This window comes from Ammospiza caudacuta, chromosome 9 (assembly GCF_027887145.1).
Source record: "Ammospiza caudacuta isolate bAmmCau1 chromosome 9, bAmmCau1.pri, whole genome shotgun sequence".
In the NCBI taxonomy this organism is placed as follows: domain Eukaryota; kingdom Metazoa; phylum Chordata; class Aves; order Passeriformes; family Passerellidae; genus Ammospiza; species Ammospiza caudacuta.
Window position 1 is genome coordinate 1,467,047 of NC_080601.1, and position 19,731 is coordinate 1,486,777.

The 19,731-nt window shown below is 43.7% G+C and overlaps 1 protein-coding gene across 4 annotated transcripts in view; it reads left to right on the top strand.

The window, feature by feature from the left end:
* The first annotated feature begins 1,348 nt into the window (after window positions 1-1,348).
* The window catches only part of HERC4 (HECT and RLD domain containing E3 ubiquitin protein ligase 4), a 29,660-nt gene continuing 11,277 nt past the window's right edge, over window positions 1,349-19,731 (top strand). For 2 of the 4 annotated variants that reach the window (XM_058810899.1, XM_058810902.1), the window contains exons 1-15: window positions 1,349-1,463; window positions 2,237-2,334; window positions 3,569-3,858; window positions 6,521-6,680; window positions 7,728-7,804; window positions 9,547-9,768; window positions 11,641-11,732; window positions 12,991-13,121; window positions 13,782-13,942; window positions 14,273-14,349; window positions 16,322-16,446; window positions 16,945-17,004; window positions 17,435-17,546; window positions 17,876-18,065; window positions 19,062-19,234. In XM_058810899.1, the coding sequence (XP_058666882.1) occupies window positions 3,633-3,858; window positions 6,521-6,680; window positions 7,728-7,804; window positions 9,547-9,768; window positions 11,641-11,732; window positions 12,991-13,121; window positions 13,782-13,942; window positions 14,273-14,349; window positions 16,322-16,446; window positions 16,945-17,004; window positions 17,435-17,546; window positions 17,876-18,065; window positions 19,062-19,234 (1,806 nt within the window). In that variant the 5' untranslated portion in view covers window positions 1,349-1,463; window positions 2,237-2,334; window positions 3,569-3,632. Of the gene's footprint in view, window positions 1,464-2,106; window positions 2,385-3,568; window positions 3,859-6,520; window positions 6,681-7,727; window positions 7,805-9,546; window positions 9,769-11,640; window positions 11,733-12,990; window positions 13,122-13,781; window positions 13,943-14,272; window positions 14,350-16,321; window positions 16,447-16,944; window positions 17,005-17,434; window positions 17,547-17,875; window positions 18,066-19,061; window positions 19,235-19,731 lie in introns of those variants that run through there. The other 2 variants (XM_058810900.1, XM_058810901.1) reach the window with 2 other exon arrangements.

Consider the following 19,731-nt stretch of genomic DNA (forward strand, 5'->3'; position numbering starts at 1 on the left):
CTCATTTTCCCTAGGTATGAATTTCCTATTTCTGGTTTGGATCTTTCCTGATGAATCTATAGCCACAAATCCTGAGGAGTGCTGGACAATCTTACCTATTTACATATACAGGAGTGTTTAACGGCTGGACCAAGACATCTCATTCCATCTAGTGGGATTTTGTGAAATTATTTCCGTTTTACAAAAGGGCAGAAGGACACCAAGCACAGAACTTTCCTCACACACAGTTTGCAAAATCCCTTGCTGTGACGCGTGCCTGGTCCTGGCCTTTTTTCACTTCCCGACCTACATAAAGGTGGATCCTTCTGCAAAGAGGCTGCTAAATAAGGAAATCTCATTTCGATTGCCAACCCGGTCCAATTACGCAAATTGCAATGGATTTTCCTTCCAGTACCAAGCATAATACCAGGGAGAAAAAAAAGTTAAGAAATGTGTGTGCCGTGTAAACTTCCCCTTCAGGGGCTCCACTAGAGATACGCGTTCAGTGAAAAGAGACGTTTTACGGTGCCCATCGTGGGCATGGACACTGAGAGCAGCCTGTGAGCAGGCTGGCACGTTCCGAACGCTGCATTTCTTTCTGGGGAGGGCAGGGCAGAGCCCCAGAGCAGCCACGGGAGCGGGAGGCCGGGCAGGGCCGGCGCTGCCGGCGGCTCCGATCGCCCGCGGGAGCCGCAGCCAGCTCCCACAGCCAATGACGCCTAATGGGAGCGTGGGGAGCAGTCTGTTCCTCCTGCACCCCCCGGCGGATCCAGCTCCTTCCCACTCGCTGAGCTCATTCTTCTCGTGCCCTCAGAGATCGAGCAGAGGCTGCCGCAGATCAGGAATAAGGATCAGCAACACGCGCCCAAGTGTCTGGAGAACTCTGCAAGGCGGACGAAACTCGCCATACGAAGACCTCTCCTGTGGGAGCTATCTGCCCCAGAACCCGCTCCAGCTTTTTAATTCTCAGTTTAAAACCTGCGATGTAACACAACGGCGGCTCTGTATTTTCGCGCTCACACTGTCCCCATGCCAAGAACGCGCACAGTTTCGGTCACCGCCGGAGGGAAGGGCCGAGCTCCGCGCCAGCCCCGAGCTCCGCGCTCCCCGAGCTCACGGGCAGGAGGAGAGCGTCCCTCCGGGGCTCCGCGCCTCACTCCGGCCGCCAGCTCCTCGCCCCGCCTCCGCACAGCCCAACGGCGGGAACCCAACCACGCGGTGCCTCCGAGCGCAACGTCCCTGTGGGGGCCCGGCCGAGCCCCGGGGACGGCTCCGCGCCGCGTCCCCGCCCCCGACCACGCGGCCGGGCGGGCGGTGGAGCGGGCGCTGCGGTCCCGCCCGCCGAGCCGGCGCCTGCGCGGCAGCGGCGGCCGGGCCCTGTCACCGCGCCCGGGGCTGCTCACGCTGCTCACGCCCCGGCCGTGGCCGGCGAGCGCCTGCGGTGGGCGGGCTGCGGAGGGCAGCGGAGCGCTTCGCTACCACCGGTGAGTCCCGCCGGGCCTCGGCGGAGCCGGGCGCCGCCGCCCTCGGGCCCCGCGGGGCGGACGGGAAAGTGGCCGGGGCCGCGCTCGGGCCGCGGGGCCCCAGGGCGGGACGCGGGAGCGGGGCGGGCCGGGCGGCGGCGCCGCGGGGCAGGTGCGGCCCGGGGCGGTTGGGCCCAGGCCGGGCGGCGCCGCGCTCGGGCCGCGGGGCACGGAGGGCTCCGGCCGCCGCCCCTCTCCGCCGCCGGGCCGCGCCCGGCGCTCCCTGCGCGGCTCAGCGCCGCGGGCCCGGGGAGCCGAGCCCCGCCGGGGAAACGCGGGGCCGCGGCGAGCGCCGGGCGGGCGGGGTCCCCTCACGGGCACGGCCTGAGCGCTCCGGCAGCCGCCGCAGACCGCGAGAAGCGTCCAGGCGCTTCCCGGGCGCCCGCCCGCGGCCCGGGGCGAGTGCGGGGCTGCCCCGGCCGGTTCCGGTGCCCACACCGGGCAGCGCCCGCACGAGCGGGGGTACCCGGCCCTGGCCGCCCCAGTTGGCTCTGATGGCCACGCACAGCGGTGGAAGAGTGCCGTGATTTGAGATCAAAGTACAGAACTTTGGCTACTGGCTCTTAAATGATGCAAAACAAAACAACCCCGCCTTCCGTGGAGATACATATAGAGTTTAGCAGAAAGGAGAACTTTTCTTATTTTTTTCCCCTGCTGGAGATGGAGATAAATCTTGACTGTAGAAATCTCGAAGAACTATAGTGATACATCTTTTCTGATTTCTTGTGTTGCAGGTTGAAGCAAGTCACCGCTCCAGATGTGTGACATGTGCTGCTGCATAGCTATGGCTTAACTGAAGACGTCTTGGTTTCGATGTCCCCTTCTGAATGTGGTAGGATATAGCTAGGGAAATATTTGATCATGCCTCACCTCCTGAGATAGGTAAACAGAATGCAATATATTTTAAGCTGTTTGGCTGTTTTGGTTCGGTATTGCTTTAGGGGTTTTTTTATGTGGTCCCAAAATTAAGTGTCTTGTTTATTGCATTTTGTCTTTTGCAGAGAAAAATAGTTTATCCGGTTGTGCTGGCAAGAATTCTGCCCTTTGGTGTACGTAACGCTTAGATGTTAAGTGTTGGCTTGCTTCTCCGAGCCGTTTGGGATTTAGGTAGTTTATACATGTTATAACCCCGCAGAATAATGGTCACAGATGAAAATTTGTAGTAATTTCTCATTAGATTACATTGACTTTTAAATTGCTCTGAAAATGCAGAAAAACTTGCTATCATGGAAACGGGGTATGAGTAGTAGTGAAAACTTTGTCACCGATTTTTTGTTGTATGCACTGCTGCAAATGAAAGAGAAGGGCAGCTTTGAATCCTTTCCAAAAAGGTGCAGAGTCTGTCAGCACAAATACTGATAATTGTAATTTGGGGATTAGGGGTGTGGACTTGCTTGGGGGAGCTGGTGTACGTGGCCTGCTGCTGCTGCAGAGTAACTGAAGCTGTAGCTGATTGCAGTGCAGGACTGGGGACTTGAGTTTCAGCTCTTTATTTTCTTTTAGATTGTGAGTTCAGTTGACTCCTAGTTGTTTAAATGCAACGACTGACACAGCATGTTGTACTTTGTGTTGCATAACTGGATTGATCAGAGCTGAGCACTTTTTTCCAAGCTGTGAGTCAAGTGTTGTTTTTGGTGATGATCTTGAGGCCGTGCACAGCCCTTGCTGGAGTCGTGCAACTCCTCAAGTAAAGAAAGTAGCCTGCACTGTCCCCTTGGAAGATAGCTGGAGTCGTTTCCACTGGCTGGGACTGGCTGCAACTGCAAGTTTGTATAAATCTGAATAAGGGATTAAAGAAGTTCTACGAAGAATGATGTTTTAAGTTTTTGAAACAAAGTTATGCAAAACCAGTGACCTGCACATCTTAAAAGTTGTATCTGAAAGCATTTTACTGCAGAGTTAAGGCAAATCCTGTCCAAGAAAGCAAATCACACTCTTAAAAATTGTTCAGGGTTTGAATACATTGGTATAGAGAAAGTGAGCTCATGGATTACATGCTGTGTAGAAAGTCATGTAAATGCTGGGGACAATACTGAAAAATGTACGTTTTCCTTTTTTCTCAACAGCTACGCAGAAGGAATATTCTAGAAAAGTGAAGTTGGAAGATCTCTGATAACAAGAAGTGTAAACATGTTGTGCTGGGGCAATGCATCTTTTGGACAGCTTGGATTGGGTGGAATTGATGAAGAGATTGTTTTAGAACCCAGAAAAAGTGACTTTTTCCTAAATAAAAGGGTCAGAGATGTAGGATGTGGACTGAGACACACTGTTTTTGTCCTGGATGATGGGACAGTTTATACATGTGGATGCAACGATCTGGGACAACTAGGGCACGACAAAGGCAGGAAAAGACCCGGTAAGTTTAGAAGTGATGAATTGTGGGGATTCTGTGGGGTGGTGGGTGTGGCTTTCGTTTTGTTGTGCTTCATCAGAGCCAAGATTACCCAAGTGTCTGCATGGAGCAAACTCATGCCCAGCAGTTCTTCCAAGAAGGGACATCTTTTTGACTGGAAAAGCATTGCTTTGTGGGATGGGTTCTGGTGAAGCTGGAAACACACAGCTGTGAAACATGGCAGTCCCCCTATATTTTTGCATGCTGTGCAGCTGGACACTGCCACTAGTTTTTATTTCAACCATGGATGTGAGAGACTCAGTGATGTTTTTACTCTCAAGGGGAGCTGAGCTGCTGCAGTCCATGGGTTGGTGTTGTACTTCATGTATGGGTTTGGCTGTTGGACTGTGGTGGAAATGAGTATTTGGGATATCACTGCAGGGAAACATGCAGTTTTTAGTTGTCTAATACGTGGTGTACAGCAGGTCTGATTGAAGCAATGTTCTCTTTTTGTGAGAACTAAAAATAAAACTTTTGATAAAAGACTTATCAGCACAAGCAGCGCTACAGGGAGAGGATGCGGAGAAGCCTAAAGGATGCTGTGTAACACTTCTTTGGGCTTTTTTCCTTCCCACCTCTGTTTGGTGTGTGTTTGTGCTCCCTCCTAGTGCAGTTCTGAGCAGAGCTGGGTAAACATCTTGCAGGGACTGCAGAGGAGTGTGCACATGGGCTCCCTTCAGAGCTTGCATGTGAGTCATAGCTGGTGCTGAGAGCCAGGAACAGAGCTGCTCACTCTGCTCACAGCACAGCAGACTGGGAAGGCTGACTGAGACTTGCTGCTAATCACTCCTAGAGCACTTTCACAACTTGCTTGGCTCAGTGTTTGCCACAAATTTTTCAAATGGAAATGAGGTGTCACGGGGTATTTTAGTAGTTCTCCTTTACACAGTTTGAGTTTTGGTGCCAATTAAAGATTTTCTTGATTTTTTTTTAACTAATGTGGACTTCTGTTGGGAAACAGTATGTGGATATTAAAGCTGATAAACTTTAATCCTGTGCAAACATCTGCTTCATGAACATGAAGAGAAACTCAGCATGTCAAACTTACTCTGACTGCTTGTTGCCCACTTTAAAAATTTTGCTGAATTGTCTTTTAGTCTAAAGGTTACAATGAAAATATCTGACATTTAATTTGCATGACCTTTCATATGTAATGGACCTACTTGCATTTTTTTGTAACATGCTCAGACACACGAGGATTGTAATGTCCTCCCTAATCTTCCTTTCACCCAGAGGTTACTGATAATTCTGCTGAGTGTTGTATGAAGTCAGAGCATTGGGATAGCTTCAGTTGCACAGCCCAAAGAGGCTTGGTATCTTTATAGATGGGTGGATGCTCTCCTTTAAATGTGTTCCTGCTAACTGAAGATAATTTTGTTGCTGACTGGGTGTCTTTGCTGCCTCCTTGTCCCACTGCCTTTCTTCTTGCCTCCTCCTAGAGCTCTGCTTGCCACGGGCACTGCATGGCTGTTCCTTAACCCGTTTGAGGCAGTCGGGCTGGCTGGTCCAGCAGCTGGGCGAGATTGCCCGAGCTCATCTGTGTGCTGGTGCCCCAGTGGAGAGTGCCTCCATGACCTCTCCCACTGGCAGGGCTCTCATGGCTCAATTGGGGTGGCAGCCTCTTCAGTCAGACCAGCTGGGTGTAATAAAAAGAACTTATATCTGCTGCCTGTGTCGGTTTATTTTGGAAGCTGAGTGCCTGTCGTGCTGCAGATAATGTGAGCTACTGTTGTGAAGCTGACTTGGGCTGGGCTGTGTTTAGAGTGCCCATAGCATTGACAATACACAGGCTTTTCCAGTGCTGTGCCATTCTCAGGCTGGGATGGAGTTTGTGTTTGAAAACTGGGAGTAAAATGTCCAAGCAGTCCCTTATTTAAGGGAACTGTTAAAAATTCTAGCCTTAATGACAGGCCCTGGTGATATTTCTCTGCTTTACTTATTGCTGGAATTGGAATGTTATTCTGATCACAAATCATAAGCCCAAAACCAAGCTTTGAGTGTTTCCAAATGCATTGGTGCAGGCTCCTGGAAAAAAATCAGAGATATTTTAGTGTGTGCTTTTCAGAGGTGTCACTGTGTGTCTAGAAAAATTACTCTTTAGGATCCATTTCCACAGTATTTTGCATTATAAAGAAGACATTGTGTAGCTCATTGCAAAATCGGTAGCTTTAGTCTGTAATTTGCCCTGCCTTGTTTTGCAGGCTCTTTCTTAATGATGAATAGGTGAATTTAATTTGCTGTGGTGGAATGTTTTCCTCTTACATAATGTTTTACACGTGTAGTCATTTGACAGTAATCTATTTGCCCTTACTGTTAATTGAGTTTCTGCACTCATTTTCAGATGGCAGCGTTAGAGGGATCTGTCAGGATTGAGGTGCAGGTTTTGTGCACTTTGTGCATTGCTCCAGAAACACTCATTACCTGGTTACTTCAGGGTGTCAAATTTAACTCATTTCTCTAGAATTGCATAATTGCATGTTTGTAATTTTAAATAAAGGGTGTTTCAGCAGAACTTATGGGCTTAGTTGATGTCTTAGTACTGTGTAAACTGTTTGGAGCAAGCCTAGCTTGTTAGTAGCTTTTATTTTTTTTTTAACCAACTAATTTTATTTATTCCCTTTTTTAGAGCATGTTGGTGCACTGGATGCCCAAAATATTGTAGCTGTGTCATGTGGAGAAGCCCACACTCTTGCATTAAATGACAAAGGTCAGGTATATGCTTGGGGTCTGGCTACTGATGGACAGCTTGGCTTGCCAGGAACAGAGGAATGCGTCAGAGTGCCCAGGTTAAAAATAGTACATGATAATTTGCCTTTTTTTTTAAATAATGTGCTTAAATCACATTGGTTAAGCTATTCTGTTGTTACAGGTAAAGCCATATAAATATGGAAAATGTATATTAGCTATGACACTTGAATGCTGTGTGTGGACAGTTTCTATTCTCAGAAACTCTTGTGAGAAATGTCTTACAGGTGTGCTTGGTTTGTTGCTTTTTGGGGTGTTTTGTTTGTTGGTATTTTTAATAGTCCTCCCCCAACAATAAGACTTGCATTGGAAAAGTAGGATGGGTATTTTAAGAGTATGAATGCCATTTAAGAGAAGTTGAAGAGAAGTAGTGTGTTAAACTTTCAATGTGAAGAAGGTGCATTTGCTGTCCTATCTTTGTACTTCAGTTTTCAGCCCAAAGCTTTTCAGCTGTGATTGAATAATACACCTTCTAGTTAAAAAAATTCACGTTGGCCAGGGTTGTTTTCAGAATGCCATAAGCATTGCAGCTACCTGAAGTCCACAGACAAAAGTAACAATTCCTTGGAACCTTAGTAATTCATACTAAAAATGTTCTATCTGCATCCAATTTAAATGCCCACAGGCCCTTAGAAACTTTTTTCTCATCCCGAGTGGAAAGCATTATTAGTTTTAGTGCACATGTGCATGTATTTGCAACTTCTTCGGAATATTGTGCAATATGTATTAGGTTTAGAAACTGAAGTTTTGGAAACTGGAAAGTAAGAATGAGTTTCTTCTTGAATTCTGTGTTCATTCCTCCCTTCAGCTGTGTGAGATCACCTTCACAGCATGTGAACCTCCCTGATTCTTCATTATGGACTTTTACAGACTTGATCTATTTGAAAATAAGGCAGAACCTGACCTTAGAAGGTTTAGAAGAAAAGCAATTTGTCTTCAGATTTTACTAATTAGCATCTAATTAAAGTTGGCATGTTTAGTACACTTCAGTAAAAAGGATTCACATTTTGTATATTACCCTTTATTTCATACCATGAAGTAAAGCTTCATTGTAGCTTAACTGTTTCTCTGTTTTCTTACTCCAATAGAAATATTAAAAGTTTATCAGAGATCCAGATTGTCCAAGTTGCTTGTGGTTATTATCATTCACTAGCACTCTCAAAAGGTAAGCCAGATCCTCCTGAAGTTTTGTGTAATTTCATACCAGGGAATTCAAATGTTTTCAAGATATATTTTATCTTTTTTTTTTCATTATTAAACATGCTACCACTTAGCACAGATGGGATTTCAGGTTGGTAGGGGCTCTGTAATTTAATGATGGAAGCTGCCATTTGAAAAACAAATGTAGAAACAGATGTTGAGTTGTGCTTTTATTTCTTCAGGGTGTGTGTTTATGTTGGTTTTTTTCTCATAATTTGGCTCTCATGTGACTTCCTTTTTATTTTGTTTCTTTTTCTTGGTCCCAAATCTTTCACACTGGTCTGTTTTAACCTGTAACCTCAAGTTACTGAGGCTGGCAGGAGTGACTTCCTTGTGTGTTTTATTATGGCAAAGCCTCTGGGTTTTGGTGCTTCCATAGTTAAAATTCCATATCACATACAAGCCACCTTTAATGTTTCTTAACAATGTGTGTTTAAAATATGAGCCAAATAACTGTGGAGAGGCAGGTGTTCGTTGTACTCTGACTGATGTTTATTCTTTAAATCCAGTAGTTTATGCTGTTTATATGTGCCTGGGCTCTGTGTGTGACTCTTCATGGGCTCATATTGAGCAATTCCTGTGCCATTATGAATTCCCAGGTGTAATTATCATTATAACCCAGGGGAATGCCTTTGTTTCAGGGCTGGCAGAGCTTTAGGAGTAACCCTTTGCCTGAGTTAAGATCTGCAGCAGAGTTGTGAGTTGAGTTGTCAAGTGTTCCGTTGGTCAGAGGTGCGAGAATGTCACAGGAATTTGTGATTTGAAATTTAAATAGTCACAGGCTTCCAGTAGAGCATCACTGTTTTATTGCCAGGTCATGGGTTTGCAGCTCTGTGTCTGTTCTTGGCGTGGGCTGTAGGGTGTTTTGGGTTAGTTGTTAATATAAATAAGTAAAATCTGAGACCCGTACTCCAGAGGATGGGTTTCATTGTTTCCCCATCTTGATAAAACTGTTACTGGAAAGGTGGAGATGGGAGAGGCATGGGAAGCATTTTGAAGGTAACATTGCTCTTGAAAACGTTTCATGTCAGCAAAAGTAAATTATTTTGTGTTTGGATGTTGATCTTTAGGATAGTAAATACCTTGGCAAAACATTGGTTGTTCAAGAGAGTGTTTTATTTTAGAAGCAGTTTTAACATCAATAGGTCTTTGATTGTCATTCTTTAAAATGTTTTTCTCTGTAAATTATCAAGTGACATTATAAATCTTGTGCTTCAGTGATCATGTAATGAAGACAGTATTTAAAAATATACATCTCTTAAATTGTCTGTCAAAATTTAAGTATCTTACCTTAGAAAACCTTAAATGAGGCTTTTGATTGGAAGCAGGAAAATTTTCCATGTCCATCTTCAGCAGATGTCTGCATAAACATCTGTGCAGCAGAGGAGCTTCCCAGGGAGCAGTGCCTTGCTTTGGAATAACCAAGCTCAGTAGATCTGCACTGTGGAAACAGGAATGTTAAGAGCAGTTTGGAAGGGCTTGAATGTGATTTAAATACTTCCAGTCTGATTAAGTGCTTGAGTTGAATGCCTGCAAATTACACAAGAATGCTCAGCTTCACAAGTCAGTAATTTGTATGCATTTTCAAACTCAAAAGTTTTGGAAGAGTGACAGTCTAACTTTTAGCTTTTCTTACAGTGGATAAACATTGTATTATTAAACTGTATTAATTGTGTTTCTTGGTTGTTTATTTTTTCCTTCCAACAGGAAGTGAAGTGTTTTCCTGGGGACAAAACAAATATGGCCAGCTGGGCCTAGGTTATGAGTATAAAAAACAAACCTCCCCACAGATGATTAAATCTCTGCTGGGAATCCCTTTTGCACAGATTGCAGCAGGAGGAGCTCACAGCTTTGTGCTGACTCTTTCTGGAGCCATCTTCGGATGGGGACGCAACAAATTTGGGCAGCTGGGTGTTAATGATGACACAGGTAAGGAGGCATTGCCTCAGGGGGGTTTGGATGGTGAATCTGAGGTGAGCAGTGTTCTGGAAAGGAGCAGACACAGCTGGGGTGTGCCAGTGCCACGTGGGATGGCACACACAGGGCACAGAGGTGTTTTCCTCAGTGTAGTGGGAATGCTGGCAGTGCTGTGCTGAAGCTCTTGCCCGCTTCACTTGTATTCTTTGCCTGTCATTTAATGGGATTGAATTGAAATACTGTGCAGTAGTTACAGTTTGAACTGAATTTAAGTGAATGAAATTGCTTGGCAAAAGCAGCAATCTGTCACAACTAATTGGTTGTCCTTAGTAGTCACATTTAGGCCATTTCCATATTTTAGTGCCATTTACTTTTACATTCCTTTGTCAGGCCACTTTTGATAATCATTCACAATTTTTGGCTAACCATTTCCAAAATTTCCTCTGCTGGGTGGATGACCCAGCAGATTTTTATCAAATGGTTGGATTAGACAAAAAATTCTTTTTTTGGTTGTATTGTGTTACATGCACAGTATGTGCTCAGAGGGCTCCAGGGTGACAGTATTTGCTGTAATACACAGTTTAATAGTGGATAATCTGTAGATGGTTTCATGAGTTCAGATTTGCTTACTGATTGATTGTTGTCAACACCATTTAAAATAGGGAAAATGGGTTGTAAATAAAATACTCTTCTGAATGCCTTAAAAATTGCCACATTCATGTAATAAGAGAATTACAATTATTTTTCAGAAATCATGGGAGACTTCAGTTGCTCCTACATATTCTTTGGAATGTGTGTAACCCTAGGTTTTATCACTTCTCAGTGTCTTCATAGGGTTTCTTGCAGACATGTTAGCATGCCTGACAGGTTTTAAGACATTAGCACTGACATTTTAGAGTTGCCTTTGTGCAAAGTTGACAAAGTTGACTTGTCCTAGCGATGGAGGGAAGTTATGCTTGCTTCCTGTTTGTTCAGAGCTCCACTCTGTCATGCAGTCTGTAACATTAAAATGTGTATAAATTTACTTTCCAAAGAAGCCCGACTGACACTGATGCCAAGATGATTTTTTGCCTTTTTTATCTACTTTCTGTGTATCCTCAGTGTTCTTAGCATTCCTTAAGCCTGATAACTTGGCATAGTGCTGGGATTGTGTCAGGCCAAACATCCTGAGGGCCTTGCAGCAGGAGGCTGGAGAACCCTACACGATCTTGGGAAACACCTCTGGAACACACCCTGTGGAACAGAGATTTGGCCCATCCAGGGTAGAATTCCACACGTGGGGGAATAGCACAGCATTCATCCAGGCCTCCCATTGGGGCATCCTTGGTAGAAATGCTGATTTGTAAGGTCTGTAAATGGCACAGGGGGTCTGTCATGTGTGAGCATTGCAGCACATTCACCTTGGCCAGTAAGGATCCTAATTAAACACTGAGGTAAAACCCCTTATCCCTTAGCTGGGTCTGGCTCTCCATTTTTGGGACCAAGGAAAAGGTGTCAATACCAACTTACAGGAACATTTTAAAACATGAAACACGTAAACAATTCATTTCAAACACAGAAACAATGATAATTTATCTTTTCTCATGGCCAGTGCCAGGTCTAATGTAATGTTCCATATTTAGTTGTCTGTGTATTGACACATGATCCTGTGCTAGTGAAAATGAGGGCATGGGCCACAAACTTTTTCAGTGTCATAGTCCCTGTCTTATTCTGTAGTAACACTTCCATCTCCAGGATCCATAAACCCAGTTGTGGTGATTGTGTTATGTTAACAAATTTTAACTGCTTGATTGGGTAGAATCAAATTATAATACATAAGCAAAACTATTTGGGTTTTGATTTTTATTGTCAAAATAAGTGACCTTTCTGTATTAAACCTTTCAGACAGGTATGTTCCTACCCTGCTCAAGTCCCTGAGAAGTCAGAAGGTTGTTCATATATGTTGTGGAGAGGATCATACTGCTGCCCTTACAAAGGTACAGAACTTTAGAATATGTTTATGCTCCAATTTTTTAATGTTTCCATTGAAGGAGAAGATGCTACCTGAACAGGAAATAATAAACTAAATTCTAAATAAAATTTCTTGTAAATTTGTGGGATTAAGTTGAGGAAAGATTGGAAGAATGGTTAAATATTTGAAAAAAATTACCAAATACAAGCAATCTTTATTTCTAAATGCTTATTTTCCTTTTTCATGCATAGAAGTTAACTCCAAAGGTACTTTAAAGCTGATGGGCTGGGTTGAGGTACTGAATGTACTGTGAATGTTTGCAGAGATTGCCACCCATGTGCATGGCTCCAGTGTCCCTGCAGAGCCAGGGGCTCACACACCTTTTGTAGGCAGTTAATTAATTAATTAGTATATTAACCAACACTTCTAATGTTTAAACCAAAAATATTTTCAGAAATTACACACCTTACCTCACAACAACTTTGAAACTGTGTGTGTGTGAGCATTCTCCAAGTCCTCCTGAAGCTCAGAAGAGCCTGGCACTGTTTGCTGTCCTGCCTCAGTGACTGAGGCTGTTGGGTTTCCTCAGTGCAGTTCTGGTGATGGTTTCCAGCTGAGGGCCTGGCTGATGCAATTAGATTTGAAAGAAACAGTCACAATTTCAAAGCATCTGAAAATGGCAAGTTTCAAAGTTGTTGTGAGGTAAGGTCTACAATTTCTGAAAATACTTTGGTTTAAACGTTAAAGGTGTTGGTAATTTCTTGATTAATCAAAAATTCTTCAAAAATTACATGCCTCACAACAATATTGAAATTTCTGGTTTCTTATGCTTTCAAATACTGAGGCTGTTTCAGCCATACTGTGGATCATCTGCTGAGCAGGGCAGCTTCCTGCTGGCTAATCACTTCAGCATTTGTAATCTGAGTTTCAAAGCTGAAGTGTACTTTTAATAGTGGGAGTTTGTTCATCAAGAAAACTGGAAAAGAGGGAAAATGAGGATTAGGATCTGTAAATGACACAAGTTAATGGCAGGACTGTTGTATGATAATAAGGAAATTAGATGAGTCTGATTTAACACAAGTGAGGTAATGTTTCATAGCTGTGCCATGTTGTCATAACTCCAGTTAACTTGCAATTCTTCTGTGTCTCAGAACTCTGTTCATTTTCTGTCCTTTCCCTGCAATGCCAAAATCACCAGAAAAGATTTATTAAACCCCTATTTCTGTGAAGTTTCTTGTTCTGAGATATATGATCATATTAATGTAAAATATTTATTTGTTTAGGAAGGTGGGGTTTTCACATTTGGAGCTGGAGGCTATGGCCAGCTGGGACATAACTCTACCAGCCACGAGATAAATCCCAGGAAAGTTTTTGAGCTCATGGGGAGCGTTGTCACACAAATCACCTGTGGCAGGTAAGGTCTATTCTGTGCTAACCCTGTGACTCCTACACATAACTTGTTTTGTATAAAACTTTATGTGTATGGCAATATGAAGTGGGGGTTTTCTTAGCCTTTGTGGTCAGGGAAGACAAAATGACCCCTAACAAAAGATATTTAGTGATGTTTTGGGGATTCTAAAAGCATTGATAGAAGAGCTAAAGGAAGTTGTGTATTTGAGAGGCTGTGATTTTCTAAACTGGCAGTGTGAACAATAGTGTGAGCTGTGAGAGTTTGTTGCTGTCACTTCATTTCCTGTTGAAGAACAAGTGTGTTTGGGAAAGTACAAAGCAGTTTACACAAATTGCCAGCTGGTTCTTTACAGGCCTGTGGTGGGAGAGGGGCAGTCAGGATGGGAAGGGAAAGGAGGTGGGGGCAGTCTGTAGACATTCATTTCTGATATGCTCTAAAGGTCAGCCAGGGGCTGGGCACTGGCAGCTGCATTCTGGGAACCTTTCCATACAAAAGGAGGGGTGCCTGTTGGAGTGTGGGTGGAATATTGCCAGTGGCAGGGCATTGCAGGGAGTGTTGGGCAGGACAGGACCTTTCACACCCCGCTGAGCCCAGTCCTGGCCAGGCCTGCTCAAAGCTGCTTCCAGGGCTTAGGTTTGTGGTACTGAATTCTCTTTGCCCTAGGCAGCACACCACTGCATTTGTCCCTTCTTCTGGAAGAATTTACTCCTTTGGACTGGGAGGCAATGGGCAGCTGGGCACAGGGACCACCAGTAACAGGAAAAGTCCCTTCACAGTGAGAGGAAACTGGATTCCCTTTAGTACTCAGTGCCCAATGAGCACAGGTAAGCACCAGCTGATGCATTTACTGCTTGGTTGCCTGTTCCTTTGTAGGGCTTGAAATTTTTGAGTTTTAAACTGATTATGGGCTGTAATCATTTTTCCCAAACAGTCTGATTGTGCTCTGGGTTCCTGCTGTAGGAATTGCATGCCTGTGGCTGGTGGGTGGGGGCCTCTGGTAGCACCAGACCTAGAACTTACCTCAGGGAGAGATGGCCATTGTATCATTAACTGGTGTTTCAGTGTGTTGGATCAAGGTTCTGCCACAAGGGAACCTTTCTGTTACCCAGTGTTGATTGCAGTATCTCAATTTCACATTTTTATTCCTCTTGCAGACAGTGAGGAGTGCTACTGTGTAAAGAGAATTTTCTCTGGTGGGGACCAAAGTTTTGCACACTACTTTTATCCACAGGTAACAAATTAAGTGTAATTTGGTTCCAAAGCTTGTGAAAGTTGGATTTTAGTTTTTTTGGATGCATTTTAAACTATTTTGATGTTGAAGGTGCGTGTGACTGTAAAGTTTGTTGGAGCAGTGTGGAAGCAAAAGGCACCAAGTCAAGGTAGCAGCTGGAGGACTTGGATCCAGTTAGTGTGTGTTAGCTGTCAGAAATCATGTGAGATTGAGACTTTTTTGGCATAAGCTTTTTTCTTGATGGATGAATGCACTTCTTTGCATGTCTTAAGGGAAGAGTTGATTGAATATTTGAGCTCTTTGCTCCTTGCCCAGTCCTCCTCATACCTCCTTTGGTGTCTTCTGCTCTGTGGCCATTTTAATGTACCACAGTGGCAAGGAAACAAATGGAGCTTTTTGCTAAAAATTACTGCTGGTGACATAGTTTATGTCAGTTTTATCACAGTCTTAAAGCTTACATTTTAAAGTAACAAGAATTGATCTGTTTAAATTCTGCTACCTACAAGAGTCTAGAAGGACTTTACAGTAAAAGTGGCAATGTGGAAGTGTGATGGAAGGAAAATGCTGTTGGGGGATGAGTTGGGAGAGAAAATAAAAACAAGGTGAAGATTCATGGGACTGTTTCCAGTACAGCTCAGCAGATATTAGACCATGGGGATTAATGAAGCATCAAGAGTTCAGTATGTAGGGTGAAAACTAATTTGGACACAGGGGAAAATGGATTTTAGTGGGGAAGCATGCTTATGAAGAAAAACTGAGTGCAGGTCAGACTTGCAGCAGTGCTTTGTGCTCACAGCCTGTTCTGGGTGTACAGAATCAGCAGTTTTTCTAGGATTGACTTGTTGGATTCTCTGTCTAAATTCTGGTAGAGTTTTAACCATTGCTGTATTTGAGAGAAACTTGCTTAGCAGGTGTAAACCTGAAGATTGCTTATAATAGAGATTCAAAACTTGTCTATTAAAGCTTCCTTAATAACTTTATGTGCAATTTTCATAATTACTGGAGTAGTTTCTGACTAATTGAGGTGAACTGGAGGCTGTATGAATGCAGTTATTGTGGCTTGTTCTGTACAGAAGGTATTAGCAGTAGATGAATTTCGATGCTGCAGAAGTATCCCTTTAGAACTCTTTGGTTTGGTAATTTGTGTTGAATCCTTCCTTAGTTCTGTGTGTACTGTGCCCCTGGGGGTTGTGTGTCCCTGCCATTCAGGGGGCCCAGCCAAAATCCATTTTGGGCTGCTCAGTTCCCTGAGTTATTTCCTTTGGCTGGACAGAAGGGAAATGGCAAAAGTGTTCCTCGAGCTGATGCTGTGGGATGGGATCAGAAGTGCTGATTTTTGGCAGCAGATAGCCATTGTCACACTGAGTCAGCTGATGGCGTCCTCAGGAGGAATGTTTTCTCTTGATAGTTTCATCTTGGTTTTGGTGCTATTTGCCTTCTCTTTTTGAACCAATGCTCCTACTGAAAACAGTGATCTTGCTTCTCCTCTTTACTATCACAGCTCTTAGTGGAATTCATTTTCTGTGAGCAGCACTTCCAAATGCAGCTCCTCTGATGAGGCAGGGCGTGTTCCCAGAGGCATGGTCATTCTCAGAGGAGCCTGGTGGCAGTGGGGTGGAAGAACATCTGTCTGGAGAATGGAATGGCTCCTGTGCTGTGTGCTCACAGCTTGGCAGGGAGCTGAGTGCCTCCTGTGGCTGCAGGGGAAGAGATGCTTGCTGCTCACATCTGGAGCTCAGTTAGTGATGTGTAGGGAGTTGCCATTTAGCAAGGTGTGTGAATTATCACCTAATCCAGCTGGTTTTATGCATGCTCTGCTTTCACAGGGAGGCAGAGCTGTTAGACACAGAGTATTTCACTGCAATAGTCTGGGTAGGCAAATTGTCAGCTATGACAGCTCAGACTTGGCTGATTTTTCTGGAAATCATTTCTGTGTGCCTGACTCTTTATGTTTTCTTTACAATTTATTTAGAACATGGTGCCACCAGATGATTTTAGGAATCCTGAACTTTTGAAGCAGATCTGGACTGTGAATGAAATGTTTATTCAAAAATTGCTGAGTTTCCCATCTGGAAGACTTCCTGTAGAGATAGCTAAGTAAGTGATGGAAGGGACAGGAGTGGTCTTTGGTGATTCTGCTTCTGAATTGAGCATTAGTGGGGCTTTGGACTATTTGTAATTACTGATTTTGCGACGTGCAGAGCTCTTGCTGTGCTTTCATTGTCGTGCTTGTTGAGTAGTTTAGATCCTTGAGACTGTGGCATCTCTGCTCCAGCTTAGATGATTATACAAGATAAATTAAGTATCTAATTGCACATTGAAAATTAGCAATACATCTAAAGGAATATGAGAACAACTCAAAGATTATTGCTTCTATTTTAATAAAAGAGTATACAAAGCAAGACTGGCTGTGATTTGAGCTGTCCTAAGTGTTGAGTCTTGAATGGAAGTTTAATCTAGTATTGCTTAGTCACATTGGAGTCATCCTTTGCACAATCTAATTCGTTAGGGATTAAATACGGGGGTTTTTATTTATTGCAAATGCTGATTTTTAAAAGGAAAACCAAATGTAACATTTCGTGTGACCAATTTCAGCGAAATTGATGGAACGTTCTCCTCTGCTGGGTGCCTGAATGGGAGCTTTTTGGCACTGAGGTAAGTGGTGGGTTTTTACCAGGTGTTCCTGTGGTGACTGCATTCCTGGTGTCCCTGGGACACCTTCCCAGGGTTTCCTGTCCCATTCCTGTCTCATTCCTCCCTTGAAACTCCTGCTTCTTTCCTGCCCTGTGTTTTGCCAGCTGCCCCAGTGAGGATGGCTCCATGTGACATTTGTCACCCCTGGGTTGTTGGTAATTCCAGGGCAGTCCCTTGTGTGGGATGGTTCACATCCAAGTCTCTTTGTGTGATTTTCTTGTGGCTAGAGGAGATTTTTTCTGGTTGTTTCTTAGTTGTTTCTAAGGCCATATAAAACATGGAGGTCTGATATATTTTAAATCCTTAGTCAGTGGGTCTAAAAGTCAAGGGTTAAAGTCTTGAGTTGCTGAGAACACAGGATTGAGTCTTTCTGGTTTTTCCCTTCCTGCAGCAATGATGATCATTACAAAACCAGTGCTAGATTCTCAGGGGTTGACATGAATGCTGCTAGACTACTCTTCCACAAACTCATACAGCCTGAGCACGCTCAGATATCACAACAGGTTTGTGCTGTGTGTTTTCTTCACATTTGGGATTATCTTTCTGGGTTACAGCTCTCCAGAAATACTTCTGTTATGCTTGGTCCAACCCTGTAAATGGATTTATTTACTCAATAATGTATTGACTGCAGATGTGTGAAACTGTTTTGTTGAGACAATTAGGTGATACACCAGTGTATTCTATTTTAATATTTACTGTCATTGTCTAAATGTATAATAGTTTTCACCGAAGCTCTTAATTATTGTCTTCTAGATTAGTTTTCGTATACATGGGCATTTTGTTTAAAATCTCAATTGTATTAAAATAAACAGAATTTTCTGATGTGCTGTAGGTGGCAGCTAGTTTGGAGAAGAACCTTATTCCCAAATTGACCAGCTCCTTACCAGATGTTGAAGCTCTGAGGCTGTATCTCACTCTACCAGAGTGCCCACTGATGAGTGATGAAAACAATTTCACAACGTTAGCTATTCCTTTTGGAGCAGCTATTCTGAACCTGGAAAAAGCTCCTCTGAAAGTTCTTGGTAAGAAACTGAATTTTTACTCTTAAAACTAAGGATCTGCAGATGAAAATGTACAGAAATTCCATCAGTGAGACCTGGCCTTGGCAGCACCTGCTGTGTATTTACAGTTCGCTGCAATTCCCCAGTGAGAAAGTTAAGGCTCAGCATTGCTTGGTGTAAGAAAACACTTATTCTGTTGCTTCAGGGTGAGTTAGCAGGCCATCCCTGTGAATTCATGTGCTATTGTAGTTTTTGGACTGATGCCATTTGGGAGGAATTAAACTATGTAGCTCAGTGTAATTGATATGTGTCTTTGCTCTTTAAAGTGAAAATTATGTGGTCAGACAGCTAACAAGCTCTAAGCAATTTACAGAAGTGTTGCAGAGCAGATGTTAAATTGTCTTGGTTGTGACTGCTGCACCTGTTCTGAGCTTCTGAGGCAGTTGATCTTTTCTTGCTGGTGCCAAGATGTGGTCTTCAAATATGCAGCTGGGAATAGCTCTGGTTTTTTAACTCTATTTCTTTACACTTTCTTGTTGTGCCTCAGCTTAAGGAAATTCAGCCTAAAGAATTGTTTTTGGAATATTTTGCTATTAATTGATTTATTTTTGAGAGGGTTCTTTCATTTTCCTCAGTTATGCTTTGCCTTGTAATCTCACTTTGATTTTTTCAGTAGTTTTTGGTGAGAGTAAAGAAAAGCAAACTGACAGTTTTTAGAGCTCTAGATCCTTTTCCATCATTTTCTGTTGCTCTTACTACTGTTCCCTTAAGATTTCAGGTTTTGATCCATCTTTTCTTATCAAATGTTACATTGTGACACTGTCTGGATGAGCAGACTTGAGGGGACTTAGATTTGATGTGTAACAATAGCACATTTGTTGTGCTGCAGCTTTCTTTTCGGAGCCTGCAGTAAGTGATGCTTGTGCTTTCTAGCCAGACACGTTTGTTAGTTAAGAGATAACATAACAGTGTGTGGCAGTGACAAGTACTAAATTTGTGTTCACCATGTGTTGACAGAAAATTGGTGGTCTGTGCTTGAGCCTCCCTTGTTCCTCAAGATAGTGGAACTCTACAAGGATGTCGTGGTGCACCTTTTGAAGGTGTGCAAGATGGGCATTCCCCCTTCTGACAGGAGAATACTCACCAACTTCCTCCACACAGCCTTCAGAGTTCTGGAAATCCTGCACAGAGTAAGTTTGTGGTGTTTCTGAGCAGCTCCTGGGCTGCTTGGCTTGGTCAGCATCTCTGTGCTGGGCACTTGGTGGAAGCTAAGTTACTGCTCAGTGTGAGGGATCAGAATTGCACCTACAGAAATATCTGTAGCTCTTCCATCTGGACCTATGAATCATTGGGATTCTGGGTTCCAGTCTGACAGGATGATGATGGAATTAACTGTTTTTTGGGAACACAGGGTTACCCAGTCCTTTGCTTCTCTGTGGATTAAAGTGAGAAGGGGTGGCAGCTCTGGGGTATTTTGCAGATATTGAGTATCTGGTGGTTTGGAGGGGGATGTGGGAGGTATTTGTGAAAAGTAGGCTTAGATTATCTGAGTATAAAGGCAGGATAAACTTGCTGCTTTGCCAGTTAGCAGTGCTTGGGAAAAGAAGTGTGTATGAGGAAAATGGGGATGCTTCTGGATTAAAACTGTACTGTGGAGACAAGCCTCTGTACAAAGTTACTCTTCCCA